The sequence below is a fragment of the Papio anubis genome, chromosome 17, assembly GCF_008728515.1.
Source record: "Papio anubis isolate 15944 chromosome 17, Panubis1.0, whole genome shotgun sequence".
Lineage (NCBI taxonomy): Eukaryota > Metazoa > Chordata > Mammalia > Primates > Cercopithecidae > Papio > Papio anubis.
In genome coordinates, this window is record NC_044992.1 from 64,676,891 (window position 1) to 64,700,817 (window position 23,927).

The following is a 23,927-nucleotide window of genomic DNA, read 5'->3' on the forward strand; positions in this document are numbered from 1 at the left end:
TCATTGTGAAAAGTCTGTCTTAAAAACCCAGAGTCTCAGGGAATCTCAAAGCTCTAGGTAAATTTTTAATACACTATAAAGGATAGTGTTAAAGAAGAGACCTTTTGAAAGGTAAGCTGGCTCCAAACAGGCTCTTAAAATGGTCCTCATCAAAGACATGAAGCTGCTTGACAGTAATGGTGAGGGAGTTCACTTCTCATTAGACAGGAGTAGGAGCTGGAGACTCGAGGAATGAGCCACAGTGGGTCTTTGAAGACACATCTATTTGTAGTTAGACCCTTGGTGGCCTCATCCAGTGTCAGGGATTTAAGGAACATTCATGTGCCAAGGGGCCAGGCGCAGTGGCTCACGCCTGTAATCCCAGCACTGTGGGAGGCCAAGGCAGGTGGATCACTTGAGACCAGGAGTTCAAGACCAGCCTGGCCAATATGGCGAAACCCCGCCTCAACTAAAAATACAAAAAGTAGCCGGTTGTCGTGGCACGTGCCTGTAGTCCTAACCACTCGAGGGGCTCAGGCAGAAGAACCTCTTGAACACAGGAGGCGGAGGTTGCAGTGAGTCGAAATTGTACCACTGCACTCCAGCCTGGGCGTCAGAACAGACTGTCTCAAAAACAAAAAACAAAAAAACAAAAACCATTCATGTGCCAATGATTCACAAATCTATAACTCTTAGTTAGACTTTGCAATCCAACTCCAAACTCCATCCATCCAGCTGTCTAGTCAGTATCTCCATTTGAATGTCTAATGGCAATCAAACCTCAAGATCAAAAAACGAATTCTTGATAGTCCCCCTAAAGCTCCTCCAGCTGCAGCCTTCCTCGTCTCAGTTGATGGCAATTCCATCCTTGCAGCTGGGAAGCCCTGAAACCTCCAGGTCTCCCCTGGCTCCTCACTTTCTCTCACATCCCACATCCGATCCATTGGCAAATCCCATTGGCTCCACCTTCAATCAGGACCCTGGAAGGGATCCCTTCTCACCACTTCCAGCACTACCACCTTCATCTGTACCACTGTCATCTTTGATCTGGATTCTGCAGTGGCCTCCACACAGGCCTCCCTGCTTCCATCCTTACCCCTCCTAAGTCCCATCTCAATTCAACACCTAAAGAGAAACCAACTTTCAAAGCTCAAGTCAAGTCATACGCACCCTCTTCAAAACCCTGCAATGGCTCATCATACACAGAGCAAACACAAACATTTTTATGCCTCCAAGTTCCATCTAAAGGCAGAGCTGACATCCCTGCCCTCACCTTGTATTTCTCTCCCTGCTGCTCACCCTGCTGTGGACTCTTGGCTACTCCTTGTGGGCGCTAGACATGCTCCAGCCTCAGGGCCTTTGCATTGGCTATTACCTCTGCCTAAAACACTCACTCTTTACCAGAGATCTGCACGACTGACTCAAATGCAAGGCCATCTCAAGGAGCCCCTCCCTACCTACTCTATTTAAAATGGCAATTTCTTCCTTTAACACTGTACCATCTCTTCTCCCCTGAACTTTTTCTTTTTTTAAATTACTAACCACCTTCTAACACAATATAAAATTCATTTATTCTGATGTTCATCAACTATCTCACCTTGCTATAATATTGGTTATAGAAGGCCAGAGATCTTGGCCTGTTTTAGTACTGATATAACCCAAGTACATGGAATACAATATTCAAATATAATAAATAAAATACAAGACTGGGAAAGAAATGTCCCTTCAAACCTCTCCATCCAGGCAAGCCAGCTGTCCTCCAATTTACTGAACCAGTGACTATTAACACCATGCTTCTGGTGAAATCTAACTCAGTTGAGATTCCTAGAAGGCACTCAATCCTCATTTCAATTTATTTTTTATTTTATTATTTTTTTGAGACAGAGTCTCGCTCTGTCACCCAGGCTGGAGTGCAGTGGTGCAATCTCAGCTCACTGCAACCTCTACCTGCTGGGTTCAAGTGATTCTCCTGCCTCAGCTTCCCGAGTAGCTGGGATCACAGGCATGCGCCACCACTCCCAGCTAATTTTTGTATTTTTAGTAGAGACGGGGTTTCGCCATGTTGGCCAGGCTGGTCACAAACTCCTGGCCTCAAGTGATCCGCCTACATTGGCCTCCCAAAGTGCTGGGATTACAGGCATGAGCCACTGTGCCCGGCCTCAATTCTTCTTTCAAAAGATACTTTTGCATCACCATAAAAGTGACAAAGGCTGAACTTAGAAACTCGAAAGACACAGAAGAGGGTCTCCTGTCAAGGAAGAAGTAAGATTTTAATTTATGCTCATTTAGGATCAAGAAATATTGCTGTCATTCCACACATCTGCCTACTGTTTCTGGCTTTATTCCAAGTTGTCACTGTAGTCAACAAACGTTTGAGAAAGTAAACTCTGAACCAGCCTGGCCTTCTATCGAAATGAGCCAGGAAATGATTCCAGCTGAGCATAATGAATCACCCAAGTACAGTGGCAGGTGTGGTAGAGAAAAGGGTCCATTAGAGGGAAGTTGGGTACTCAGTCCATTGCCATAAAGTCTGGACCTTAGACTACATTTTTGTTCTTCAGAGAAATAGTCATCATAATTTACACCTCAGTGTAGTTACCTTATTTAACACTAAACCCACTGGGCAGATCTTTACTCTTGCTCAGTTGGTTAAAGAAGGGGTCATAAATGGCAGAAAGACAGCTACTATTATGAATGAAAAACAAGTAACCTTTCCTCTCTAACTATTAGCACTTAACAGGCTAAAAGTGGCCGTCACGGCTCTTAAGCAGTCCTTTGCAGGGGACCAAGGGGACTTCCAATGAGCTCTTCAAGATACTGGGTGTGCATGAGCAGGGTCTTCCACCAAGGCTAACCCACTTTGGGCATCTTTGTGCAGTGAGTTCCATATAAGACCCCATCGTTATCTCAAGGCATACTGAATACTGAGGTCTAGAAAACCAACAGGGTCCGATGCTGTGGCTCACACCCATAATTCCAGCACTTTGAGAGGCTGAGGTGGGCTAATCACTTGAGGCCGGCAGTTCAAGACCAGCCTGGCCAACATGGTGAAACCCCGTCTCTTCGAAAAATACAAAAATTAATCCCAGCTACTCGGGAGGCTGGGACAGAAGAATCGCTTGAACTGGGAAGTGGAGATTGTAGTGAGCTGAGATCGCACCACTGCACTCCAACCTGGGCGAGGGAGCGAGACTCTGTCTCATTAAAAAATAAATAAATAAATAATAAAAATAAAAATCGGAAAACTAACTAAAAAAAGTTTGTTCATCACTAAAAGACAAGGGTCAAGAGGGGAATGAGGGAGACACATATATTGATGAAAATATTGGGAAAACGGGCCTTCCTATGATCATATGGTACAAATGCCTAAGGTTAGAATAGAAATAACAGAGGAATGTGCTTCTTATCTAGAGAAATATCTGAGCATAAAAAGTAATTAAACACATAGTGCTTTAGGCAGATTTAATATATACTAGAATATACAATATATATTAGAATTTTCACTCTTTAAAGATGACCCAAAAAAAAGTCTTCATTGTCCAAGCAAAACAACATCAAGTTATACAGAGGAAGAGACTCAGTGTGGCCGTGCTTTTTGCCTCTGCAATACTAAAGCCAGAAGACAATGGGTCAACATCTGCAGAAGGTTTGAAGAGAAAAAATGTCACGACCAGAAAGCTCTGCCCAGCCAAGTTCTTGCTCGTGTATTAGAATAACAGATTGACACCATGAACTCTGCAAGGACTCAGAAGATGTACCACCCAAGGATGTCCCCTGGGGAAGATTATTGCTCAAGCTTGAGTTCCCAAACAACAAAAGGTGGATCGGCATGTTTAAGATCTCGAGATCAAGGAAATCATGGCTGAAGAGGCAGCTCTCGAGATCAAAGAAATCATGGCTGAAGAGGCAGCAGGAGTATCACTGATGCCAACAATGGCTCCCATTTTTCAAGTGCTCATATGTCCCAAGCACTGTACTGAAAGTTGTGTGTATATTTAGCATCTCATTTAATTCTCAGAATAAGCCACTTGTGGCATTATCCCCATTTCTTAGATGAGAACACCAAGGTTCAGGGAGTTCAAGCAATTTATCAAGATAACCTCGTTAGGAAGTGAGAGAGTTGGAATTTCAAAATGCATCTCAAATTGCTCAGGTTCCCTCAATTTATTTATTTTTAAAAATATCTATCATTTCCTATGCTTAATCATGTTTTCTAGTTGCTCTAAAAGAAGCATTCATTATTTCTGAAATAAGGCATTAATATGTCCTTTGTTTCCAATTAAAATACATCTAAAGACATAAAACAGGCCAGCGTGGTATCTCACGCCTGTAGTCCCAGCAGTTTGCAGGGCCGAGGCAGGTGGATGACCTGAGGTCAGGAGTGCAAGACCAGCCTGGCCAGCATGGTGAAGCCCCGTCTCTACTAAAAATACAAAAAATTAGCCGGGCATGGTGGTGTACACCTGTAATCCCAGCTACTCGAGAGGCTGGGGCAGGAGAATCGCTTGAACCCGGGAGGCAGAGGTTGCAGTGAGCCAAGATTGCTCCACTGCACTCCAGCCTGGGGGACAGAGCAAGACTCTGTCTTTAAAAAAAAAAAAAAAGACATAAAAGAAATTACTCTAAAATGCTAAATAGGAAAGGATTGGTAAGAACATTGCAGAAAGATGCCTACATAAAGAAGGCAGGTAAGGCAATTATCACTGCCAAATTATACGGAACTCAATAGAGTTCACCCTTGAACAATGCAGACGTCAGGAATGCTGATTTCCTGTGCAGCAGAAAATCTGCATAGAGTTTTTGGCTTCCCCAGAACTTAACTATGAATAACCTGCTGTTGACCAGAAGTCTTACCAATAACATTGTCAATTAATACATATTTTGTATGTTGTATGTATTATAAACTGTACTCTTACAATATAGCAATCTCAAGAAAAAATGTTATTAAGGAATTCATAAGAAAGATAACATATATTTACTATACATTAAGTGGAAGGGAGTCATCATAAAGGTCTCATCCTCCTCATCTTCACACTGAGTCGGCTGAGGAAGAGGAGAAAGAGGAGAGGTTGGTGTTCCTCTCTCAGGGGGGCAGAGGTGGAAGAAAATCTGAGTGTAAGTGAACTCACGTAGTTCAGATCTGTGTTGTTCAAAGGTCAACTATACTTTCAAATAGCCTTAAGCAGAACCAGAGATATCCAGTATTTATAAAAGACACCCTCCACAGCAATCATGTAACAGTTATGAATTTATGCTCCAAATAACCTGGTAACTCATATGTCAAAAAAAGGAAGTAAAAGTTGTTTAAATGAACTGGAATGGGAAGTTTCCACATATGATGATCAAGCTCTGATGATCAAAAAATAAAGTCAAGAAGGATTTGTACTGCCACCTTCACTCCCCTCCAAGAAGGACCCACGTCACAACTGCCCATTCCCCTTTTCCAGCCAGACAATTGTGCTGACAAATGACTTTACCTTCAGGCAGTGGCTGGCGCGCTCACGGACAAGACCTCACCTGGAACGTTGTGTATAGTGATGGCCAAGATGAGCAGCGCGATTCTCCTCCAGCTGCTGCCACTGGGCTGTGCCAGGTTCCCTCGAGAAGGCACGGGGACAGCAGGACCCTCTGGAAGGCCAGTGGCTGCCACTTTCTTTCTCTGATACGCCTCACCATTTTCACTCTTGTCTGAGCAAAAAAAAAAAAAAGAGAGAGAGAGAGATGGGGAAAGAGAGCGCTTTGAACATGGGCACATTAACTCTCCAGCAAGCTACAGCAGGAAGAAGCTTCTACCCCCGAACTTCCTGTAGACTATGCAAGGTTCTGTGTGTTCTCTCATTCACTCAGGCATCCATTCATTCAGCGAACAATTCGTTGATGAGGCCGAGTATGGTGGCTCACTCCTGAAATCCCAACACTTTAGGAGGCTGAGGCAGGCAGATGGCTTGAGCCCAGGAGTTCGAGACCAGCCTGGCCAACATGGCGTGATCCCATCTCTACAAAAAATAAAAATAAAGAATTAGCTGGGCATGGTGGTATGCACCTGTAGTCCCAGCTACTTGGGAGGCTGAGATGGGAGGATGGCTTGAGCCCCGAAAGTTGAGGCTGCAGCGAGTTGTGATCGCACCATTGCACCCCAGCCTGGGTGACAGAGTAAGACCCTGTCTCAAAAAAGAAAAAGAAAAAGAAAAAAAAAAAACCACTGAATAGGCATTCAGCGCCCAATGCATAGGTACCAAGAAGGATAAAAAAGATGAAGATGTGGTATCGTAGCAATGCCTGTTTAAGACAAGCAATGTTGAGTCATGATTAGAAACACAGATTCCAGAACCATGCTGCCTGCTTCCCTTCCTGACTCAGCCACTGGTCAGCTGTGTAGCGCCAAACAAGTTATTTCACCTCCCTGTGCTGTGGCTTCCTGATTCGTAAAACTAGAATAATAGGATTACCTATGTCATAAGGGTTTTGTGAGGATTAAATGTAACAATGTCTGAAAGTGCTTAGAATGTACTAAGTGCTGATTGTATCGATGGTTATTGTTACTATCATGTTCCCTCTCCCATGGCCCTGCAGAATTACATAATATGTGACCCTGCTCTCCTGGTCATACTGATTTATAGGAACCAATTCAGATGCCTGGTTCAGCCAATCAGAATCCCTCCCCAGGGAGACTTGGCGACTCCAACGTGCAAGCTGAATCTGAAAAATCACATGATGTGCCAGCAGCTCTGCCACAGTGGAATGAGGGAAGCGGCTGGAGAGACAATCAGAAGGAATCAGATATACATCAACAAGCAGAGATGGGAAACCAGGCAGCCCAAGGGAAGGAGAGAGAAGGGCAGAACTGCAGCCCACGTGCCACAGACATTCATAGGCCACCCATAGCACCCAGCCCTTGGGTTTCCTGAGCAAACCTTCCTTTTAAAAATGCCTTTACAAATTGGCTTATATTGGAAGAATGTCATTCTTACAACCAGCTTGTCCTAAATATCCATGGTCCCCTGGGCTGTTTGTTTATTCATAATAGAGGCAAATTGCGTGGATCTGAAATTGCGAGGACAAGAGTGGGAGAGAGCATCCAGCCTTCAGTTCACAGCATGGGATGGATTTGTGGGGAAGACTTTCTAGAGGAAATGGGTCTTGAGTGAATCTTAAACATGCGATGGCACAGAGAGAAAGAAGGGTCCCTCTATTGGGAGAGAAAATAACCCAGCAAACATAACTCACACGTCTGTTAAATTAAATAAGCAGGAGACTATTGGTCTGAGGCTGTACTTTGAGTTGCTTCATAGTGAACTACAGCCTAACTTAGTATGTATACAAATGAAAATCTCATTAGGAGTATATATTTTTTGTAATAGGATAGCTAGATCTCAGCCAATCACAAGCAGCCGAGCTTCAACCAATCACAGGTAGCCAAACTTCAGCCAACCACAGGCAGCCAACTGATTAGACTATGTCCAAATAAGGTAAATGCCTAACTGTAACCAATTAAGCTATTTCTATACTTTATTTCCTGCTCGAACTTCAAAAAAGGCAGAGCTCTCTGAATGTCTTCTAGTTTTGAATGCTGCCTAATTCATGAAGCCTTTAATGCTTAAATAAATTTAAAAAACATTAAAAGAAAAAACTTCTTTTGAAAATCATTTTGTGGCCGGGCGCAGTGGCTCACACCTGTAATCCCAGCACTTTGGGAGGCCGAGGCGGGCAGATCACAAGGTCAGGAGATCGAGGCCATCCTGGCTAACACAGCGAAACCCCATCTCTACTAAAAATACAAAAAATTAGCCGGGCGTGGTGGTGGGTGCCTGTAGTCCCAGCTACTCCAACAGCTGAGTAGTGTGAACCTGGCAGGCGGAGCTTGCAGCGAGCCGAGATCGGGCCACTGGACTCCAGCCTGGGCAACAGAGCAAGACTCCGTCTCAAAAAAAAAAAGAAAAGAAAAGAAAAAAAGAAAATCATTTTGTATTTATTTACTCAAATCATACAAGTACAGATTGGAAAGTAAGAAAGTACAAGGCAAGTAGACGCACTCCTCCCCAGCTCCCAATCATTTCTCTCTTATTAACAGCTGGATCTCAGTTCCATTAGGAAAAGGGAGGTCTTTGATCCTCCACAATGCAAGGATGCCAGTCCTCCATTGGTCAGTAGCCCTGACTCACAACACCAGCCTGTGGAGAATTCAGCTGTCTCAATTGGATAGCAACTCCTCCCAGGCAGTGTTTACAGGAGGCGAAGCTCCACACTCATTGTGTGGTATCCACACCATGTGTATGCATGTATGTGTGTGTGTGCATGTGTGTATGTGTATGTGCGTGTGGGTGCATACAACTGCTACTCAGTGACATCCTGAGATATTAGATCTCCTTTGTGTATGTATGCATTTATCTAGTAAGACGTTCTCAGTCTGAGGTTCTTGAATCCATAAAGACCCAACAATTATTCCAAAAGTGTGTATTTTTTGCTGGATTGTAACTTTCGCTGTACTTTCAAAGGCAGTTGCTGATCCCAAATGGTGCACACAAGCGGGGAGGGGTGTTCATACATTTCGAGTAGACAATATGTAGATGACTCAGGCTGCACATGCTGGTTGAGAAATTGAACTAAACATCTGGGATTTTAAGCTCACAGACACTAAAGACATGAGCAAAGCAGTCCCCGAGAGCTGTCCATGAACTAACCTGGGTCATGGTGGAAGGTCCTCAGCTTTCTCCTAGGTCAGTCAGCAAAGATTCCTGATTTCCTGTGTCTGGTCTGAACACACAGGCCTGCGCTAGATGCTCTCCAGTGAGAGTTGATAGAGGCCAAAAGAAAAATCTCTTCTCTTGAAGACTTTTGATTGATTGATTGATTGATTGATTGAGCAGGGTCTCACTCTGTTGCCCAGGCTGGAGTGCAGTGGTACAATCTCAGCTTACTGCAGCCTCCATCTCCCAGGCTCAAGCAATCTTCCCACCTTGGCCTCCTGAGTAGCTAGAACTACAGGTGCACGCCACCATGCCCAGCTAACCTCCGTATTTTTTTTTTTTTTGAGACAGAGTCTGGCTCTGTCGCCCACGCTGGAGCACAGTGGTGCGATCTCGGCTCACTGCAAGCTCCGCCTCCCAGGTTCCGCCATTCTCCTGCCTCAGCCTCCCAAGTAGCTGGGACTACAGGTGCCCGCCACCCCGCCCGGCTAATTTTTTGTATTTTTAGTAGAGACGGGATTTCGTCATGGTCTCGATCTCCTGACCTCGTGATTCACCCGTCTCAGCCTCCCAAAGTGCTGGGATTACAGGCATGAGCCACCGCGCCCAGCCTTCTGTATTTTTTTTTCTTTTCAGTAGAGATGGGGTTTTGCCACATTGACCATTCTGGTCTCAAATTCCTGGACTCAAGCGATCCACCTGCCTTGGCTTCCGAAAGTGCTAGGATTACAGGCATGAGCCACTGCACCTGGCCCCTTGGGGATTTTATAATTTAAGAGAGGGTAGACAGGGAAGACACACATAAATTCCCTCCAATCTAAGGGGCAAAACACACACTGTAACAATCACCAACGGTTGCACTTGTTTTTGTCAATGTCACAAAAGGATCCTACTCTCAATCTCCTCCAGATGCTACACAGAGAACAACAGACCTCAAAGGCACCACGAGCAAATTCTAGCGCTATGCTTGTGTTTCATAGGAACATCAAGGAGCATAAAGAGTTCTTCCTCAAAATTAAAACGCACGCCTGGCCCCGGGCTTCCAGTGTGTGAAAACTGACGTCAATGCCTTCCCTAGTAGGAAACAGGAGGGTGTGAATGCCTCACGTCCTTGTGAAAGTTAAATAAGCCACCATTTGGTGACAGCCACTAATGAGTCTGCAACAAGGAAGATTAGTCCAAATAAATCATTACAGAGTATGATGCGTCGTGAGCAATGAATTTTCTTGCCTCTCCTGGTAAGGCTAGTTCAACCATCACACCCATCAAGTAAAATGCTAGCGCGTGGGAAAAGGATGATCCGTTAGTGGAGGCAATTGCCAAGCACACTGTGGGATGTGAGGGTGTGCCAGAGTGACAAGAACCTCGTGAGGTTTCTTGAAATGGGAAAGGTTTGGGCACTTTTGAAGTGGGATTTGGGAAGGAGGAATAGAAGGGGGACTATTTCTTTTAGGGATGAAATAGCCAATGTCAAACGCAGAAGCAAAACAACATCAGAGACACTGGTTCACAGGTAATATTGGGAACTTATCTTCAATGAGTCCTCAATCCTTACAACAGCCCCACGAAATAGAGATTAATCCCCTTTAACGAATGAGTAAATTGAAGAACAGAGAGGCAGAGTAACTGGTCCCAGGTCACACAGCCAGTCTGCAGTGGACTCAGGAGTTGACTCAGCATCTTGGCCTCCAGAAGACCCTCTTTTAACTAGGGCCTCATGGTTGACTGGGGATGAAGGGGGTGGGAGGGGTGGAGCAAAGGCTGAACTGCTCATGGCTTACCAGAAAACGTACTGGGAGCAGTTGCTGCAGTGAGAAAGAGTCTGGTGAGCTCTCACTGCCTGTGCCCAGAGTGGGGAAAGACTCAGAGGAAATCTCGTATCTATAATCATTCTTACTTGCAGACAAACCTGAAACATTTTGTAATAGTAGTATTTCTTTTTTTTCTTTTTCTTTTTTTTTTTTTTTTTTGAGACGGAGTCTTGCTCTGTCGCCCGGGCTGGAGTGCAGTGGCCGGATCTCAGCTCACTGCAAGCTCCGCCTCCCAGGTTTACGCCATTCTCCTGCCTCAGCCTCCCGAGTAGCTGGGACTACAGGCGCCCGCCACCTCGCCCAGCTAGTTTTTTGTATTTTTTAGTAGAGACGGGGTTTCACCGTGTTAGCCAGGATGGTCTCGATCTCCTGACCTCGTGATCCGCCCGTCTCGGCCTCCCAAAGTGCTGGGATTACAGGCTTGAGCCACCGCGCCCAGCCAATAGTAGTATTTCTTAACCCATTAGACCGACTATTTCTAAGCATAAAGTAGCTGCAAGCAGAAAATATTTACCCATGCTAAACCCGCAGCATGGGCTTATACTTCTTTTGGGAAGGAGAATGAAAAGATTCTTTGTTGTTAGGAAAAAAAGTTGCCCGTCATTAAAATTTTATTTTTTAATTTGTAATTAAGCATCTAAGAATTCACACAAAGAAAGGACCCACTGCCGGGGCTCAGCCTCTCATCCTTCCCACTCCATCTTTCCTGGAAAGGAACCACAGTGCTACACGTAAGGGTGAGGATGACAATGAAACAGACAGAAAAGTCCCAGGCTCACTTTTCCCACAGAATCACCAGGTGACATTTTCTGATGCATCCGCTTCCCTGATTTCCTCTTCCCCAAAACAGGCACAAGCCCAGGGGCCATGAGCAAACCCTGCTGCCCAGGTAAGCCTCTGCCCTTCGAGGTCTGGCTTCCTCCCTGCAGAGCAGAAATCTCTGAAGTCCTCTAGTGAATGACCCCAAACCATCTTGGATCAGCAGCCGCCTTTGAAAGTACAGCGAAGGTTACAATCCAGCAAAAACTACACAGACCATTTTGAAATAATTGTTGGGTCCTTACAGATTCAAGAACCTCAGACTGAGAACATCTTGCTAGATATATGCCAAGTTAACCTCCGTTTTCATAGCCCATGGGCCCAATCACACCAGCAACACAGAATGTACATGGTCCCTGAGATGGTGTAACCGGCTAAATCTAATGGACGCAGTGATGGAATCGCAGGCCTCCGATGAATACGGCAATGCTAATTAACAGAGCACTAGCCAAGAGAGAGCTTTCACAACATTCCCACGATATCATTGGAGATGATTTGGCTGGATTAGCACAAATGGCAAATCGTCATTTGTTAAGTGCAGAAAGCATCAAATCCCTGGAAAAACTCTTTCTAAACCCCTGTTACAAAACAAAATGAAGAGTGGCCAGCAACGTATATTCACTAAGTAACATGTATACACAAACAAAACCAACGGCCAATCAAAAGCAGAACAGAAGGGGATCAACTTATATTGTCCCCGCCTTCTTGTTTCCCAAAGAAACAAGACAGTTAGTTTCAGGTAACACAAATTATTATTTACATTCTCACATCATTGGACTTTTCAGCTATTTCTAGACTCTTTTTCTTATAAATATCATTGTAAAACTTTTAATTATACAAACAATTAGAATTTGGACAAAGTTCCCAGAAGTTCAACTGCTGATCAAAGGGCCATGATACAATTGCCTAATAAATTTCCAGGAAGGCTGTGTCACTTACCCATGAACAGTGTGCAATTTCCATTATGCTACTTCTTGGCCCTGGTATTTCTCATTTTGAAATAAATGTATTTATTTATGGGGGAAATGACATTTCACTTAATGTGTATTTCTTTGACTACAACAAGTGAGGTGGAACATTTTTCAGAGTTTCAGGCATATTTCTTTCCTCTTTTGTAAGATGCCCACTGCCCAATTGAGGCCTCTTTAAATAACAGTAATATGATTAGCTAATTCTTTACAGACACTGGTATTTTCCAGTGATCCATTTAGGTTTGTCAGTAAGACCCAGCTGAGCGTAACAGGTATTAATACATCAGACAGACGTATCCACTTGACCAAGTTGGAGTTTTAGCCTCAAATTTTAAAATTCCTTTTTGAGATTCCTCAAGACGTTATAAGGCCTTTAAAAAATATATATATATTACCTGCTTTTCTTAAGGAACTATATAGTATGGTCCTGAAAGCTAATTTTCTCAGGTAATTGTCTCTTTCAATATTAAAACTTTTTTTTTTTTTAAAGATAGATTCTCACTCTGTCACCCAGGCTGGAATGCAGTGGCGCAATCTTGGTTCACCGTAACCTCTGCCTCCCAGGTTCAAGCAATTCTCCTGCTTCGGCCTCCAGAGTAGCTGGGACTACAGACACACACCACCACACCCGACTAATTTTTGTATTTTTAGTAGAGATGGGGTTTCACCATGTTGGCCAGGCTGGTCTCGGACTCCTGACCTCAGGTGATCCACCTGCCTCGGCCTCCCAAAGTGCTGGGATTACAGGCGTGAGACACCACATTCGTTTTTTTAAAAAAAAAAAAAACAAAAAAAAAACTTTTATTTTAGGTTCAGGGCTACATGTGCAGGTTTGTTCTATAGGTGAACTAATGTCACGGGGGTTTGTTGTACAGATTATTTTGTCACCTAGGTACTAAGCCTAGTACCCAATAGTTACTTTCTCTGATCCTCTCCCTCCTCCCACCCTCCACCCTCAAGCAGGCCCCAGTGTCTGTTGTTCCCTTCTTTTTGTCCACAAGTTCTCATCATTTAACTTCCACTTGTAAGTGAGAACAACTGGCATTTGGTTTTCTGTTCCTGCGTTAGTTTGCTAAGGATAATAGCCTCCAACTCCATCTGTGTTCCCACAAAAGACATGATCTCATTCTTTTTTTAATGGCTGCATAGTATTCCATGGTTTATATGTACCACATTTTCTTTATCCAACCTGTCACTGATAGGCATTTAGGTTGATTCCATGTCTTTGCTATTGTGAATAGTGCTGCAGTGAACGTTGATGTGCACGTGTCTTTACGGTGGAATGCTTTCTATTCCTTTGTGTATAAACCCAGTAACGGGATTGCTGGGTTGAATGGTAGTTCTGTTTTTAGCACTTTGAGGAACTGCCACACTGCTTTCCATGATGGTTGAACTAATTTACACTTCCACCAACAGTGTATATATTCCCTTTTTTCTGCAACCTCATCAGCATCTGTTATTCTTTGACTTTTTAATAATAGCCATTCCGACTGGTGTGAGATGGTATCTCATTGTGGTTTTGATTTGCATTTCTCTAATGATCAGTGGTGTTGATGTTTTTTTTCATATGCTTGTTGGCCACATCTATGTCTTCTTTCGAAAAGTGTCCATGTCCTCTGCTCACTCTTTAATGGGGTTGTTTCTTTCCTGTAATGTGTTTAAGTTCCTTATAGATGGTGGATATTATACCTGTCAGATGCATAGTTTGCAAAAATTTTCTCCCATTCTGTAGGTTGTCTGTTTACTCTGTTGATAGTTTCTTTTGCTGTGTAGAAGCTCTTAAGCTTAACTAGATCCTATATGTCAATTTTTGCTTTTGTTGCAATTGCTTTTGGGATCTTTATCATGAAATCTTTCCCTGTTCCTAGGTCCAGAACGGTATTTCCTAGGATGTCTACCAGGGTTTTTTATAGTTTTGGGTTTTAGATTTAAGTCTTGAATCCTTCTTGAGTTGATTTTTGTATATGATGTAAGGAAGGGATCCAGTTTAATTTCTATATATATGGCTAGCCAGTTATCTAAGCACTATTTATTGAATAGGAAGTCCTTTCCCAATTGCTTATTTTTGTCAGCTTTGTTGAAGATCAGATGGTTGTAGATGTTCCGCCTTATATCTGGGCTTTCCATTCTGTTCCATTAGTCTATGTGTCTGTTTTTATACCAGTACCATGCTGTTTTGGTTACTGTAGTCCTATGGTATAGTTTGAAGTTGAGTAATGTGATGTCTTCAGCTTTGTTCTTTTTGCTTAGGATTGCCTTGGCTATTTGGGCTCCTTTTTGGTTTCATATGAATTTTAAAATATTTTTTTTCTAGTCTGTGAAGAATGTCATTGGCAGTTTGATAGGAATAGCATTGAATCTGTAAATTGCTTTGGTATGGGCATTTTAATAATATTCATTCTTCCTATCCACAAGCATGGAATGTTTTTCCATTTGTTTGTATCATCTCTGATTTCTTTGAGCAGTGTTTTGTAATTCTCCTTGTAGAGATCCTTCACCTCCCTGGTTAGCTGTATTCCTAGGTATTATATTCTTTTGGGGTCAATTGTGAATGGTATTGCATTCCTCGTTTGGTTCTCGGCTTGGCTGGCTATTGTTGGCACATAGAAATGCTAGTGATTTTTGTACAGTGATTTTGTATACTGACACTTTGCATATTCTGACACTTTGCTGAAGTTGTTTATCAGCTAAAGAAGCTTTTAGGCCAAGACTATAGAGTTTTCTAGATATAGAATCATGCCATCTGCAAACAGGAATAGTTTGATTTCCTGTCTTCCTATTTGGATGCCCTGTATTTCTTTCTCTTGCCTGACTGCTCAGACCAGGACTTCCATTACTATGCTGAATAGGAGTGGTGAGAGAGGGTAGTCTTGCCTTGTGCCGGTTTCCAAGGGAATAGCTTCCAGCTTTTCCCCTGTGTGTGTGTGTGTTTTTTTTTTTTTTTTTTTTTTTGAGACGGAGTCTCGCTCTGTCGCCCAGGCTGGAGTGCAGTGGCCGGATCTCAGCTCACTGCAAGCTCCGCCTCCCGGGTTTACGCCATTCTCCTGCCTCAGCCTAGCTTTTCCCCTTTCAGTATGAGAAACATCACTCTTTTCAAAAGAAGATGATGTACAAGAGCTTCTCTAGTCTTCTTTCCCCCATAGCATGGGAATTCTTGTAAACAACACAGGAGTTTTGTAATCAGGGCACACAAGTACAAAGCATCTACTGTGGACAGGCTCCTTGCTAGGGTTGCCAGATTTAGCAAGTAAAGACAGGATGCCCAGTTATTTTTAAATTTCAGATAAAACCAAAATTGTTTTAGTGTAAGTATGTCCCACATGGGATCTACTTTTGCTACAAGGTATATTCATTGTTTATTTGAAGTTCAAATTTAGCAAGGTAACCTGCATTTGAATTGATGACTCTACCTGAGCCCCTGAGGGGCTCAAGGGGTGCTTCCTCTCTTGGAGATGCAGATCCTACTTGGGAACCTAGGCAGGGACAAGGGAGACCAGGACTTCCTGCTCCACAGACCCGATTCAAGGCCCAAGTTCTATGGAGTTGGGCAAGCTGACCGCACTCTACCCTGAGAGCAGCCACACACTCATGTCCATGTAAAATCTATGCAGGATGTACGACATGGGCCATGTGCAGTGCAGGGCAGGAGAAGATTCCACTGGAGACCAAGAAAACTTCATAGAAAGATAACTAAAATATTTATTATGAGCCAAGGCAGGCGGATCACAAGGTCAGGAGATCGAGACCATCCTGGCTAACACAGTGAAACCCTGTCTCTACTAAAACTACAAAAAATTAGCTGGGCATGGTGGCACATGCCTAGAGTCCCAGCTTCTCAGGAGGCTGAGGCAGGAGAATCGCTTGAACCCCAGAGGCAGAGGTTGCAGTGAGCCAAGATCATGCCACTGCACTCCAGCCTGGGTGACAGAGCGAGACTCCCTCTCAAAAATAAAATATATATATATATAATGTTTAGTTCCTAACCTTTAGGCAGACAAGCATCTGAAGTTTAGGTGATGTGATCACAAACTTATTTATATGCTTTTTAACTATAATAGATATTTCCATTTATCACGCTGATAATCACAAGCCACGTGATTACCAGAAGGTCAAACACTGCCTGTGTAAGGAGGCTGACTCTATTATAGTCAGTACATGTTTTCCCAGGCATGGAACGTCATCTATGTCTTACCTCTGATGCTTATGAATAAGCAATTGCTTAGTGACAACACAGATACAAATAGATCTGCATAATTGGTGAAAATTAAATGCACATCAGAAGAGAAACTGGGTTCACTGTTTGCTAAAGGTATCTCATCCATTAAGCAGACCACCCACTACAGTGTTCCTTGTTCCAAGTATCTAAGTAAGATAATTTCTACTCTCAAGTGACAGAGCCAAAATGTCCAATAATATTAAAAGTCCACCTACCAGGTGAGCTCTTCTACTTCATAAAGGCACAAACAACCATTTCATGAGCATGAGCTCACTCCCGATGAATTAATTTTGGTCTAAAAACAAATCCCACATGGGCTCCAGAGCCACCTCTCCACTTCTCAGCCTGCCCTGAACTCGCACGGTCAGTGCAAATGCCCCGTGGGAGGGAGGCCATTATAGCTTCTGCAGGGTCCACCAGCAAAGGACATTTACTTAAAAAAAAAAAAAAAAAAAAAGTCCCAGCACACTTACTGGAGAAAGCACATTTTGAAGAACATCAATACTTACAAGAGCTTTGCAGTGGACTCCCAGACTCCCCAAGGTAGCCCCTTGCTCAACTTACATGGTTGTCAATTACCAGGTCAAGGAGGAGGTGGACAAGAGAACAGTACCTACTTCAGGGTTCATGTTCAACTGATAATATTAACTTAATTGTCACATGGCTCACTTTGCCCTTGAGGTACTGCTGCTCCATCATCTTCTCTAGTTCTAAGAATAATGGCGAACAGCCTTGACTGCTGCATCTCAAAGTGTTGGGTGAAGACCACCTGGTGTCATGTCATAGTGGTAGCTCCCAAAACGCCGACTCCTGGACCCACCCTGAAGCTACTAGAGTCTTTTGGAGACAGACTCAGGAATCTGCATTGTTCAAGCCATATCCTTCCCAATCCACACTCAACCCATGATGATTCTAATACAAACCACATTTTGAACATCAATGTTTCAGACTGCCCAACTACAAGTTAGTCCAGGTACCTCCTCCGAACCTAAATAGACTTCAGTCCAACTATTACTGTCAGGTGTCTCAGGGTAATGAACAGGGATACACTTGATTCTTAGTTATATTATTTATACCTGGGCACCGAAGGACACATGTGCTTCTGTTTCAAAGATACAGAGGGGACGGGGACAGCAAAGGAATGTTAAGACTACAAGGTGGAAAGGAATTGAATTGCCCTGATAGAAACCATTTTCTTATATCAAATAAAAATCTTTTCTCTCTCTCTCTCTCTCTCTTTTTTTTTTTTTAAAGAGAATATAGGCTATCACAAGTGGGATAGACAAGCAAATGCAACCACAGCAGAGGAGGTGACAGAAAAAGAAATTCCCCCAAACCAAGGAATTCTTGCATCTTCCCCAAGGCTCTGCCTCAAACACATCTCTCTAGTTATATAATTTCCCACTTCCTCTCTTGTCCTAGGAGTTGGTGGCCAGAAATCAAAACATGACAATATCCACGAAAACTGTTAGTTGCTACAATCGAGATAGTATACACATTGCCAGTATTTGCAAATAGTATTCTGTTCTGTAAATTACACTAAAAATGAGAATCTTTCATCAAAGGTCACATAAGTGAAGGGAAAATGTGGAACTAAAATGGCTTAAATCGCACTAAAATTCCATAGACATTTCTTGATGTCTGGGCTTTCTGGCTTTTCAGGATATAAAAAACTGGTGCCAAACACAGGATCATCACTGCAGAGGACAACGGAAAAAGAGAAAGACGAGCACATGCCTGGAAATGTAGGTTTTGCTTCTTGTCTTTATTACAAGAAGGCCAGGAAGGCTGAGGTTTTACCTGGGCAAGTTTAGCAGCTACTCATTCATCACAAGGGTCCTGAGGAACTCAAGGGGCACTTGCCCTTTGGAGCTGCAGATTCCAGAACCCAGGCAGGGACAAGGCAGACCAGGACTTCTTGCTCTACAGACAAAATGCCACGACAACAGCCTTGGGGCAGCGCCTCTGTCCCTGGTGCTGGACATCAAATGCCTCAGCTTAGGTTGTTGACACAATGCTGGCCCCCTGCTGGCAGCCCCATCTGTTATTAAGCCAATGTGACTGGCCAAGCCAAGGTCACCTGTAGCTGCAAGAAGACCCAAGAAAGGGAATGTCTGATATCCAACTTTGGTGGGGGTTTTTTGAGTGTGTATTTTTGTTTTGTTTTGTTTTTGTTTGTTTTGTTTTGTTTTTTGAGACAGTCTCACTATGTTACCCAGGCTGGAGTGCAGTAATCTTGGCTCACAGCAAACTCTGTCTCCCGGGTTCAAATGATTCTCCCGCCTTAGCCTCCTGAGTAGCCAGGATTACAGGTGTGCACCACCACGCCTGGCTAACTTTTGTATTTTTAGTAGAGACGGGGTTTGGAATGTTGGCCAGGCTGGTCTCAAACTCCTGACCTCAGATGATCCACCCACCTTGGCCTCCTGAAGTGCTGGGATTACAGGTGTGAGCCACCACGCCCAGCCTGAAATCCAACTTCTATCCTGAAAGGCAGGTCTGCCTTCTACCAAGACCCACGAGGTGGGGAGAAGAGATTCCCCAACACAGCCACGGGATATGGTGCTCAGCAGCCAGAGGAGGAAAAGGGAAGGGAGAAGGAAGGGAGGAGCAGGGGAAAGGACACCTTGGGAAGCCTTCTTCATGTCCTTCGCCATTTATTCCTTCAGTATTCTAGACTCCATCAAATTTACCCCAGCTCTTCCTCTCCCTTTAGAAAGACACAGATGAATGGAATCCACTGCATAGAATCCATGGGCCAATTCTATCTCCAGTTTTCTGTGTGAAACCCTAGCAATGGTTGCAACCCCTAAAGGTCTTAGCTGCTTCCATCCGTAAAGGAGCCAAATTAGATGGACTTCAAGGCCCTTTCTAGCATAAGCACTCTCCCTTTTCAGGGCAGCAACAGCCTCTGACTCAGCTCGCCTAAATGACCACTCATCCCCTGTGAGTTGGGGAGAACAGCTATTTCCAGTGCCAGTGCTTCCAGAATTCTGTTCCAGCCCAAGAAATTCCCCAAGATGAGCTTCAGGGACAGCACATTCCAACTGCTCACAGAATAAGAATGTCCACTAAATGAGGAGCAAATGCATTTGCCCAGAAGAACTGGTGTCTCACTGTGCCCGAAATTTCCTCTTAAGGTTTATTAAAATATTTTGTTAATACAGAAATTCCCATACATTAGAGAAAAATTAGAAAATAAGCACAATAAAGGACTAAAAATCATTCATCACCCAGAGGTGACAACCTTAAAAAAATTCTTAATCTTGACCAGGTGCGGTGGCTCACATCTGTAATCCCAGCACTTTGGGAGGCCAAGGTGGGCGGATCACCTGAGGTCAGGAGTTTGATACCAGCCTGACCAACATGGTGAAACCCTGTCTCTACTGAAAATACAAAATGAGCCATGTGTGGTGGCGGGCACCTGCCATCCCAGCTACTCAGGAGGCTGAGGCAGGAGAATCACTTGAACCTGGGAGGCGGAGGTTGCAGTAAGCTGAGATCACGCCATTGCACTCTAGCCTGGGCAACAAGAGCAAAACTCCATCTCAAAAAAAACCTTAATATTTTTATATTTATACTGAATATGCCCACATAGAGATGAACACATATACATCCATACACATACACATTTTTTCAGCTGAATTTTGAAACATAATTTTCCATAGCATTAAAACATGAACATATTGCATATCATTAAATATTCTCCTGTATCAGTGGTTCTCAACCACATTTCCTTTACCTATTAGAGGTCAAGATGGGCAAAGCGTAGAATTTCCAGTAGTCAAACAGAGACCTAAGAATATGTACTCAAGGTTTGTTTTTGTTTGTTTTGTTTTTTGTTTTTCTGTTAGAAAAAAAGATGTGGTTGGGCATAGTGGCTCACACTTGTAATCCCAGTACTTTGGGAGGCCTAGGCGGGCAGATCACTAGGTCAGGAGTTCAAGACCAGCCTGGCCAACGTGGCGAAACTCCATCTCTACCAAAAATGCAAAAATTGTCCAGGTGTGGCAACGCATGCCTGTAATCCCAGCTACTTGGAAGGCTGAAGCAGGAGAATCCCTTGAACCTGGGAGGTGGAGATTGCAGTGAACCGAGATTGCACCACTATACCCCAGGCCTGGGCAACTCCGTCTCAAAAAAAAGACCAAAAAAACCAGGTGTGTGCGTTGTTCAAATTACTTCAAAGTCGGGCACATCTAGTTATGTTCCAGGCCTCTAGTAAGCTTTGGTGCTTAGGATAATAAAAGTGAGCGGGACAGGAATTATAAATCACCACTTAAAAAATTGGCAGAATGTTAGTTGAACTTCAGAGGGCCAATGCATCCTACTCTGAGACATCTGTGGTATAAATGTTATCTTCATGAGTGGTCTCTGATTATTTCTTCAAGCTCAACTTAAATAATATAGCAGCTTAAATAATATAGCAGAAAGAACATGGGTATGAAGTGGGAAGCTATCTTTAAGCAGCCTGATTTTCCATCATATTTTACCATTTTCAAGTACATTATTTATCTATCATCTGCTGCTAGGCCCACCACCTCTCATGTCCATAAACTGCATGAAGAAGCACCTGGGCCTGTGTTGCTCACAACCACAGCTACATTATCTACACAGTGCCTGGCACATAGCAGGATACTGTAATTCATTGGAAATGAATTAGGAAAACCAACGGATATTCTTTCCTGAAAAAAAAAAGTCCAGGCACACCCACACAGAACATTTTGCACATCTTTAAAGAGCTCATGAAGTTCTTTAAGGCTAAGAACCTCACTCCACAATATCCTATCTTATTGATCGACCAATATTTATTTACCCAAAGGCCTGTTTTACAAACATAGAGATCAAGGGCTGGCAAACTCTCTTGGTAAGGGTCCAGATAGGAAATACGTTAGATTTTGTGGGTCAGTTTTGTTGCAACTACTCAACTCTGCCATTGTCACCCAAAGCAGCCTCAAACAATGTGTCAATGAGTTGGTATGTCTGTATTCCAATAAAACTTTATTTATTAACACAAAATCAGGCAGCAAGCCAGATGTGGTCTGCAAATTATACTTTGCTGATCCCGGATATAGACTAATAAAAGCAGGACTTTTAAGATCCTTTAAGACTCAGATCTTTTGGTGATCAATGATCCACAGAGAATTAATCTAGAGCCTTTCTGTTTCCCGAAGAACCGAATTGCCTAGGCCCACCCAAGGACCAGCCTTCCACATGGAGGATCAGAGACAACCCTTTTCTGGAGGAGAGAGTGAAGGTGAAGGTCATTACGAAATATACTCTGTCACAGACAACCCTCAGTGGACAGATGCACCTGTATTCTTTAAGGGAGAAAATAATCCCTGTGTTAGTGTTATCTACAAGCCTAGGAAAGTGAAGCCATATCAAGGCTCAGAGGACCATTTACAGATTGGGTGGCTCTCATTTGTAATCAGCACGAACTCTTAAAGAGTAATTAGCAAATCGTTGAGATGCACATAATTTACACATTATGTAAATGCGGCTAAATGATTTTCTCGAAAAGTTTGTTTTCTTAATCAGCTAACTATTTCCCCAACAATATTTTCATGCTATTAATCCACTCAAGAAACAACTCAGCACAAAGGTAAACTTCCCACAGTTAAGAAAAAAATAAAAAATTTAAAAAAAAAAACTACAAGAAGGGGGTCCCAACTAAAGAAGAATGACAATTCTCTGAACCTGGGTTTTCTCCATGAAAAAGAACACAATCAGCCGGGCGCGGAGGCTCACGCCTGTAATCCCAGCACTTTGGAAGGCCGAGGCCGGCGGATCACGAGATCAGGAGATTGAGACCATCTGGCTAACACGGTGAAACCTTGTCTCTACTAAAAATACATTAGCTGGGCGTGGTGGCGGGCGCCTGTAGTCCCAGCTGCTCGGGAGGCTGAAGCAGGAGAATAGTGTGAACCCGGGAGGCGGAGCTTGCAGTGAGCGGAGATCGCACACCTGCACTCTAGCCTGGGTGACAGAGTGAGACTCCAAAAAAGGAAGGAAGGGAGGAAGGAAGGAAGGGAGGAAAGGAGGGAGGGAGGGAGGGAGGGAGGAAGGAAGGGAAGGAGGGAGGAAGGAAGGGAGGGAGGGAGGAAGGAAGGGAGGGAGGGAGGGAGGGAGAACACAAGCCAAATGGGATCGTGGCAAACTTTTGCCAGAGTTTAAGTTGAGGGTGGGTAGTGAAGCATGGAAAGAAAAACACAGGCAGCACTACGACAGAGTAGTCCTGCACAATAGTGGGTGCTCCTGGCAGATCATGCTTGAATCTTGCTAGTTTGCTAGTCTTGCCACCATCTTCCCGTTCACAGGATCAGCAAAAGTGATTCAGACATGGGATCCACCATTTTCCTCACCAGGAGTACCAGGGTAGAAAGCCACAATGGCTGTGAGTCCCAGAAGTTTCCCCTTACTCATCTCTTCTGAACGTTCATTCTGTGTGTGTATGTGTGTGAGACAGAATATACACATGTATGTGCCCACATGCAGATTAAAAGTTGGGCACAGTTTATGAGTCTGTCATTTTCTCCAGTTCCTCTTCTGGTGATTGTCAATCAAATCAACGGATGGTGGGCGCAGGCAAGTGGGGGCACAGGTGGGGACAGCCTAAGTTACTAGCATGCTGGCCAAAGGCATCCACTCCTCCCAGCAGGCACAGATCAGGGAGACAAGCAAAAAACCCATAGCAGGCTTGCTGCACGTTCCCCTTTTCTTACTTCTTCAGGCTTTTCTCTTTTCCTTCTTCTCTGAGGTATTGACAAGGAGGACTATCGGTGTCATTGCAAAGAAAGCAGGAACAATGATTCTGGGGGACTGAGAACCTGGGCCACCTGCATTCACTCACTGTAAAGCAGCGGTTTCTCTGCCCATACATGTTCATGCACCAGGGCGACCATTTCCTGGTTATGCATCTTTGGGGATGCTCATTGATACCCTCTGTGCCTCAGTTTACACACTTGCCAAACGAGGGTGACAGTATTACCCACTCTACAGGATTGTGGTGGAGAGTGGGTAAGATTAGGTACAGGACCCATCTAGCACATTACATGTACAACACAAACCACATTCTGTAGTTTCTACCACGAACTAGTATTGCACTTAAAAAAAGATAAAAGAAAGAGTAATGGCATCTAGTACACCTAATCCATTTTAACTTAAATCCAAAAGGGCAAGAGGCCCACGGTGGGGGAGAAAAAAAATTAGATTATGATAAGATTTGGTGCAGAATTTTCAAATACCATCAAATGCCAATTCTCCATGTCAGCAGATTGAAAGCGTGCCTTGGCGATAATAGCAACACTTTCTACAATTCCACGTTCATGCTGACATTTTCAACTTTCAGAAAGGATCACCTACTGCTCAATATGATAGAGACTTTCCATCGATAAAAGGAGGGGGCTGGTGCCCTTCAAGATAGTCTATACTGCTTTGGAAT

At 43.7% G+C, this 23,927-nt stretch overlaps 1 protein-coding gene across 12 annotated transcripts in view; it reads right to left on the minus strand.

Moving 5' to 3' along the window:
- SLC39A11 (solute carrier family 39 member 11) overlaps window positions 1–23,927 on the minus strand; it is a 561,386-nt gene that overhangs the window by 194,929 nt on the left and 342,530 nt on the right. For all 12 annotated transcript variants that reach the window (XM_017950929.3, XM_017950930.3, XM_031657167.1 and 9 more), the window contains one exon: window positions 5,497–5,667. In XM_017950929.3, coding sequence (XP_017806418.1) covers window positions 5,497–5,667 — 171 coding nt within the window. The remainder of the gene's footprint in view (window positions 1–5,496; window positions 5,668–23,927) is intronic.